The sequence below is a fragment of the Gossypium arboreum genome, chromosome 8, assembly GCF_025698485.1.
Source record: "Gossypium arboreum isolate Shixiya-1 chromosome 8, ASM2569848v2, whole genome shotgun sequence".
NCBI lineage: Eukaryota > Viridiplantae > Streptophyta > Magnoliopsida > Malvales > Malvaceae > Gossypium > Gossypium arboreum.
This window is the reverse complement of record NC_069077.1, coordinates 11,654,424-11,662,565: the sequence shown is the minus strand read 5'-3', so window position 1 is coordinate 11,662,565 and position 8,142 is coordinate 11,654,424. Positions and strand designations below refer to the sequence as shown.

At 31.4% G+C, this 8,142-nt stretch overlaps 2 protein-coding genes across 7 annotated transcripts; both read right to left on the bottom strand.

Moving 5' to 3' along the window:
- Positions 1–557: 557 nt before the first annotated feature.
- On the bottom strand, positions 558–1,628 carry LOC108469364 (21 kDa protein-like). Its single transcript, XM_017770254.2, has one exon. It carries the CDS (start codon positions 1,611–1,613, stop codon positions 861–863), a length of 753 nt encoding a protein of 250 aa, XP_017625743.2. The 5' UTR covers positions 1,614–1,628; the 3' UTR covers positions 558–860.
- A 1,569-nt stretch (positions 1,629–3,197) lies between these two features.
- On the bottom strand, positions 3,198–7,941 carry LOC108468434 (uncharacterized). Of its 6 annotated transcripts, none has more exons than XM_053018263.1 (7): positions 7,521–7,941; positions 7,239–7,344; positions 6,990–7,125; positions 4,892–4,958; positions 4,715–4,773; positions 4,590–4,649; positions 3,272–3,433 (listed from the first exon to the last, which is right to left on the bottom strand). In XM_053018263.1, exons 1-7 carry the CDS (start codon positions 7,671–7,673, stop codon positions 3,412–3,414), a joined length of 603 nt encoding a protein of 200 aa, XP_052874223.1. In that variant the 5' UTR covers positions 7,674–7,941; the 3' UTR covers positions 3,272–3,411. The 6 variants fall into 6 exon arrangements, with proteins under 6 accessions (XP_052874221.1, XP_052874226.1, XP_052874223.1 ...); XM_053018262.1 differs by lacking the exon at positions 4,590–4,649 and adding an exon at positions 3,886–3,980 and having other exon boundaries at positions 3,327–3,433; positions 4,650–4,773; XM_053018264.1 differs by lacking the exon at positions 3,272–3,433 and adding an exon at positions 3,891–3,980.
- Positions 7,942–8,142: the final 201 nt, after the last annotated feature.

Genomic DNA, 8,142 nt, shown 5'->3' with positions numbered 1-8,142 from the left:
TTATCTTAATAACTATCACCTTATTTTAACTAGTTAAAACAATTCGAGAATAATAAATTGATTATAAACTCCTATTCTTAAAAATTATTATCCAACATTGTCTAACAATAGGCCTAAGTGTCTCTTTTAAAGGAGTTCAACCATTCATGTTAGACAAAAAAACACTTCCCCATTTTTTATTATTATTACAATATGAAATCTTTCATGTTAGAAAGGCTTCCAATAGCTTATGTCTAAAGAAAATTCAATCATAGTTATCGGATGGAACGAAATTTTGAAAATTTAAATTTGAAATTCATTTAAACAGATGGAACCAAAGTCTATTTTCAAAAATTCCAAAAGATACTTACTCACATATATATATATATATATATATATATTATAATATTAAAGGAAGTGATGATAATATTTAAATTTGTATCATTTAAGTGTAAGACGAAAATTATAATTATCACTCCAAGTAAATCTTGTCATTCTTTCATTTTTAATTATAATTAAATATAAATATTATTGTATATATGTATATATATATATTGCATAAATATATTTATATAGAATTTGTATTTTATTTGAAAATATTTAATCTATAATATTCTTATATTAAATATACAACAGTAAAGAACATCAGTCGAAACTAATGGTTTCAATTAAGCAATGACATGATTATTTGGATATCCTACAATTCATGATAGATTAAAATTGATAGATATGAACTCAAACCCACCAAGACTAAAATCAAACATAAAGCAGAGAGCACAAGTGTAGTCTAGTGCAGTGCAGTGCAGTGTGTTAAGCAAACACACACACAAAACATAACACAACATAACGTTAATTAAAGGGAAATGACAATTAATTAAGACTTATGGGTGGGCAGCATAGCGATTGACAAAAGCCAAGGCAATGTTTGTCAGATGTGCAACTTTCACAATTTGTCTCCTCACAGTAGTTTTGAGATTCCCATTGATGTCCTTTCCAGAGAAGCTGTCCATGCAAGTGTCCTCATCAGTCAAAGCAGCGCTCACCCATGTCTCTATATCACTCATTCGGAGCTCAAAGCTTTTGCCTCCACCTGAACCCATTTCCGCAAAAGCCCTGTTCAGCTCATCCACTGAATCCTTCAGTTCTTCCAAGCAATCACGGATGGATGCAATCTCTTTAGGCTTTAGGCCCTGGCTTTTGGAGAGTTTTACAATGACTGTTGAATTAGAACGCGTGGTGCTAAGCGTGACAGAGAGCGCAGTGCTGGCCAACAATTTGGGGCTAGCTTGGATTTTGGATGCATAGCCTGAGAATGTGGTCATGCACAGGCCAGGGTCTGTCGTTGTACCGCATGATGTCCTGATGAACTCGGTGTTCTTTTGAATTCCAAGGAGTTCCCTAACTGCTAAACCCGAGTTTAGGAGCGTTGCAAAGTGAACGAGGATGAGAAGAGCTGCCATTGATATTGAAGAGCAGCAGCTTCCCATTTCCTCAGTTTCTCTGCACAAGGTAGCTTGGGTGTTTTTGATGACTCCACGGAAGAGAAGGATCTTTATACACAAAAACCACGATAATGGTTCCAAAGGAAATGACTCAATTATTGGAATGCTGATTACTTGATTGATTTTCATCATTAAACTAATTAAGTTTTGCTCATATTAATTTGGTGGGTTGAGACTATATATAATATGGAGAAATTAAATAGTTCGCTCAAAGTTCTGCCGGCTTATATGATATATATATCTTAAATAAGCATGAATTCAGTTTTTTCGAAAATTGACAAATCATTTTTGTTAAAACTATTACTTTAGGAAATTAACTCACACGTTTTGTCAGTCTTTTTTTTTATTAGCAATCTTTTTTTTTTTTTTTTGAATTGCAGTCTATGTTTTAATTGGTGATCTCGGGGGCAAAAGGAATCTGAGAATAGCTGGAAACCTGCTTAATACAGCACATTATGAATGTTATATATGATTACTTAATGGCATCGAACTGAACAACTATGGGTTTATGCATACTTTAAATAAATATTTTTTTGTTAATTATACTTCTGCTTCGAATCACTGATGTCAGCAGCTTCGTTAGGTCTCAGGCCATTGATTTTTTTCCCTGATTAGATGCCCTTTGATTTTTGACATATCCTCTAGCAACCTCGAAGTCGCTTTGGCACTGAAAAAGGTCGTGCCTACAGCTGCATGGGCTAAAAGCTTGGGTTTACTTTGATTTTGCTTGCATTCGTGCTAGAGACTTGTGGCCATGCAACAATTTTTTATATATCCTTTGTGTGGAGGTTTAGAACGGGATTTTGTAGAGGCTAAGCATGTGGTAGGTCAAGTAGAGGAAAATTGCAGAAGAATAAGCATAATTTGTACGCTTGAGTTGAAAATGTCTTTGCTCTCTCTCTCTCTCTTTCTCTCTCATGAAAAACAAAAAAACCTAATTTATATAAATCCTTCATCCCCTCCAATTCTAAGAAATTGGAGTTCTTTTTGTTGGGGAAGGGCTGTTTCAAAATATTACAAATAATAAAGATAATATGATGGATTAATGATTCAATAAATCTAACGTTTATTCGTGGAAAAAATAAACAATTTTCAAAAATTAAAATTTTACCTATGTTATATCTTGATCCCAAGCCACCGGGAAAACAGACTTTTAGCGGCGCTTTTTTTTATCTTTAGCGACACTTTTTTTACCTTTAGCGGCGCTTTTAATGCCGCTAAAACTATTTGCGGCCCTTTTCCAAACGCCGCTAAAGTTTGCGGCGTTTATTTAAAAAAATGCCGCTAAAGGTCATGACCTTTAGCGGCGCTTTTCCCACAAACGCCGCTAAATGTCATGACCTTTAGCGGCGCTTTTCCCACAAACGTCGCTAATGGTCATAACCTTTAGTGACACTAGTCCCACAAACGCCGCTAAAGATCATAAAATTTAAAAAAATTATTATAAAATATTATAAAGGTCATGAAAATTAAAATTCATTATCAAAATATTGAGAAAAATAATATCCATGATATAAATATAAAAATTTTCTATTAAAATTCATTATCAAATTAAATTTTCTATGAAAATTTAACTTTAAAACTAAATATAAAAATTGATTAATTCAAATTTAGAATTTAAAATAATAAATTAATAACACAATTAAAATCCAAAAGTTAGAACTCAAGTTATTAAATATTGAAATAAAAATAAAATATAGAATCAAAACTAAAATAAATAATAAAAATTAGATTAAATATAAAGATATAAGTAAAATATAACAAGTCTTTTACAAACAGCAAGTCCAAATACAACATCTTATTTGCAAATCTAAACAATACTGAAAATGCAAAGGTCTTTTATAAAAGACAAATTGCTAAGTTTTGAACTAGGAATTCTAATACCTCGGAGGACAATGCAAAGTTTAAAGCTTGATAAACTACACTGTCATCAGGAGAAGATGCCAATGAACCTACAAACAGATGCCAATTTACAACATTTAAGCACTTCAATTTACAGCATTTAAACACTTCAATTTGCAGCACTTTAACATCTCAATTAACAACATTTATACAACTCAATTACAGCAATAAAACATCTCAATTTCCAGCAACTAAACACTTCAATTTGCAGTACTTAAACACTTCAATTTACAACATTTAAACACTTCAATTTACAGCATTTAAACACTTCAATTTACAGCATTTAAACACTTCAATTTGCAGCATTTAAACAACAGCATCCATCAATTAAATAAAATGAATTTTAAACATTTAATAGTCATTTCCATTATAATTGACAGCAAATTATCCACCATTTAATTAGCTTAGTTTCAGTATTAATTCGGTAATGAGCAACAATATACAGCAGCATTCAATCCACCATACAAAGATATTTCAAACATCAATTTTCTCACTTCTGGACCTCATTAATAGCAGCAATTTAACAGATTTCTTTCATACAGTTCTTCGAACCCGAAACAGCAAGATTAAACAACCAAGGATTGATCTTACCTAAACCTGATAAACCATGCTATTAGGATGTTGAAATTTGAAAACCAAGATCATTGCTAGTGCTAATTAATAAAAACAACAAAACATCTAAACGTTGCAAGACAATAAGTCAAGAAAAATAGGGCATGCTTTCAATACATATAGGCTAGCTCAAAATGTTCCTAAGTTGCCAAACGGACTACTAGAGCACTGAAATTTAGTAGGGACTTGAGACAGCTAGAGTTCCTTTCTTTCTACCTTTTTCATTTCATTTTGTCCTCCATATAAATTAATTAGAGCTATAATTTCTATTGCAAAATAAAAATAAATACCAGCTGCGATCATAAACATTTAAATACTTGTGCACATAACGAGATGAATTATTTCAAGGAGCAATTAGTATAAAAAACTAAGGAGTTGTTTCAAGGAACAAAATAATAGATACAGAGCATGTTCTGGTAAAAAATTAACTTTGGAACAAAACTAACAACAGTTTTAAGCTCAAACTTATACATTTATTCTATTATATAATTAAAACAACAATCTTATATAAAAATAATAATATAATATTTAATAAATATTCATAAAAAATGAATAAAAAATGTAATTACATATTAAATTAAATGAAATAAGCACCTTGGTAAAAACAGTTTGAGTACATATGATGGTAAAAACAAATAAGCACATTGGTCATACCTGCCAAAGTATCACAAAGTTCATCAGGGAATAAACTGTACAAAGATAGGACCTTGAGTACATACCCTGTCCAGTTTTGTAGAGGCAGTAACATCGACATATAAGGAATAACCATGTGCTTAGCCTGCTTGCACAAGCGATATTAGTATATCCACATGCTTTCAAGTAGAAAAATTTATTCAAGGGGGTTACTGTTTATGAATGGAATGCTTGTTAAGTGCCATCTATTAAAGACTACTTACAGTTTTCTCAAGTCCTTTGCGAACTACTGGATTACATTCAATAACATAATATCTTCTATTGCCTTTGCTGGTAAAGGATAAACACACACAAAAAAAAAGAATTCTATTGTGAGTTATAAGTTATGAGTTAAGGCACAAATAATGAAATATAAGCATTATTTAAAGAATAAATAATTTAACAAGTCCATTAGCCATGGTTCTTGAAGAACTCCATGACTCAAGATTCACTCTTTATTCAAGAAATCCAAATAAAGCTAATATTATTAAGCATGCAAGCATACAAGTACTATATCCACGTCTAATTTATTTTCAAAGGATAAAATAGGTATTATATGACCCCCCCCCCCCAAAAAAAAAAGAATGAGCATTCCTACACAAAGGTATGTAAGCTATCTATTTTTTTGAGAATAGAATCTCGTGTGCAAAATAAATTGAATAAAAGACAATATTGCACTGTTTGGTAGTAAAAATTAAACATTCCCCTTTTTTCTAAAATTTCAAAAATTTCAACAAGAATAAGAAAATTAATTAACCTATTTCTATCATGAAGACTCCTACCTAAAGAAAATGTGGATGGGAAAAGCAGAAGCTTGGGATAGCATTTTACTTGCTGAAGTAATAAGAGGTTCCACGTTAATAACCCAACCTATTTTTAGTAAATATATTATATTAACTTAATTGATAATAGCTGATAGTGCTGCTCATAAGTTATTATTTCAATTGCTTGAGTAGATGGAGGAATTAAAGGGTTGGAACAAGAAATATGTTTTAAATGCACTCAAAGTGGTGCTTAATTATCCAAAACAGAATTGCCATAAAATTGGTTAGATAATATTTAGATAAATAATATAAGCATAAATACTTTCAAACAAAAGGCAAAAGAAATTTGAACCAATCTTATAGAGAAAGGCTAAGATATGCCACAGTTGTGCAGAAGCTAAAAGGCTAAGCCAAAGCATTAAGAAAATAGTTCATTATTGGATTTTGTCGACCCTCAGTTACCAAACAATGGTAAAGAATCAACCCCTAAAGAAATTGTCTACACATGAGTGCACATTTTCACCATTTTCCTGGACACAACAAAATGTTTTCTAAGTACCTACATGACAACAAAAATTTCAAGCAGAACAATTTCCAAGCACCAACTCTAATCAAGTTGTACTTAGATTATTAGATCTATAAAAAGAAAAGAAAAGAAAATCCTAGTACGTACCTTGGGTCCTCTTTCAATATTTACCAACAAATTATAAAATTATATTAATTGTGAAGTAGCATGTAAATATAGAAATTCATGGATGGAGGGTGAGAATAAGAGCAAACAATAAGTACAGTTTACCCAAGAACCAAAGCTCCTTTCAAATTGCAGATTAGGTAAATAAAGGATTTTAGCAGGTCTTAGAATCAGACAAAAAAGCAAAGTTTATATGATATTCACACCCAGATTTAGTTCATACAATTTAATCAATTGAAGATCAGATTTGCATCAAAGAACCAACATGCAAAAGTAAAGATATGGAATATAGGATAGTATTAAATCCTACACACAAAATAATACATGGATACTGACCTCTTACAAAAATAATTGTCAATTCAAGTACCGATAACAAAACTCCCTTATAACATTTTAAAAAATGAACAAAAACAATAAATAAACAAAGATTAAGAAAGGAATCTTTCATGGAAAAGCAGATCAATTAATTTCAAACATAAATGATCAGTATAAGAGATAGAATAAAAAGATTGCATATTGCATTGATAATGATAAATCTAAAATCATATACTTATCAATGCATGAACATGGTAATATTTCCTTCTATATTTTGCCTGTAAACGTAGTGTAATTGTACAACCATCAAAAGAAGATTCGAAGAATTGAACATTGTACTAAACACGCGTGGTACATTATGAACAGATTGAGGGGTATTGTTATCTACTTAAATAGATCATTGCCACCAAAACAACCTCAAGAACTGCAATGGTCAATCAGAAACTTCATGCATGTAAAAAAAAAAAAACCCTCTTCCGACTATAGATAAACAAAATAGAAACAAAGACATCAAATAAGACCCGAACAAAGCAACAAGTTAAACGACAGAACCTTCGTTTGGCATTGAGAGAAGCGAGGACAGTGTTGTACTCAGAGACATTGTTAGCATAGTTTCGTTTGGCTTTTGTTCCAGTTAAATCCGAAAAATGGCGATGACCCAGTGAACGAAGCAGAGTCTTGTTGGGACCTGTTTTTGACATTGCTTGCTTTCAAGTAAAAACAACAGCATTGCTTAAAAATAACAGATATCTTGGATTCTATTTTTCATGAAAATTGAATCTAATAGAAATTTGGGTTTACCAAAATTGCTACCAACAATGCAATGCCAAGTAGGTCCATATTTCTTGTCGAATTCTTTCTTAATGTACTCTGCTACATCTTTCTTTACATTGTTCTTCTCGAAAGCCTACTCAAAAGCCCCAGAAGGAAAAACCACTCCAAGTCAGCAAATTTACAGTATTTACTAACAAGTCAAGATCAAATGAAAAAAACCCAGAAAATAATTCCAATAAAAAAGCCATAAAAATTAGGAATCTTGTAAGGTAGATAAAAAGAGCTAACGGAGATGGCGATATTGACAACCTCTTTTTGCATGTCGTCTTTCATGTCGGCGCTTTTGATGATAACTTTCTTGGGTTCTGCAGTAAGCGCCGGAGAAGGCTTCAATTCATCGATTTTTCGTTGTTTCACCGTTAGAGCTCCGGTGGTGCTTCTCTTAACTGCTTCAGTACTCATCCTGTTTTTTTCTTTTTCGTTTTTCAAATTCCAGAGCCAAAAGAAGAGAAAAAGAAAAGGGAGAGACTCAGTTTCCACAAAATTCCAGTTTGCAACAATGGGGTTTTTGTTTTAGAAGAAAATGAAAAATGGAAAATTGGAAACGATTTTGTCAGGTGCTATACTTTGGTGAATGAATTGAAGTCTGTTAACTGTTGAGAAAAAGAGAAAGCAACGAGCGGGCAACCAAAAGTTATTTTAGGGGATTGAGCGGGATTTTAATTTCACCTTTTGCGCGTTTTAAAAAACAACGCCACTTTTTGTGGCATTTTTCCTAAAAATGTCACTATTGCTTAATTTTAATTTTTTTGTCATTTTTAATATTTTTTATTTTTTCTTTCAAAATTTTTGTGATAAGATTATCATTTTTAGAATTTTTTAATTTTAAATATTTAGCTTTTTAACTAAAATATAGACTAAAATATTAAAT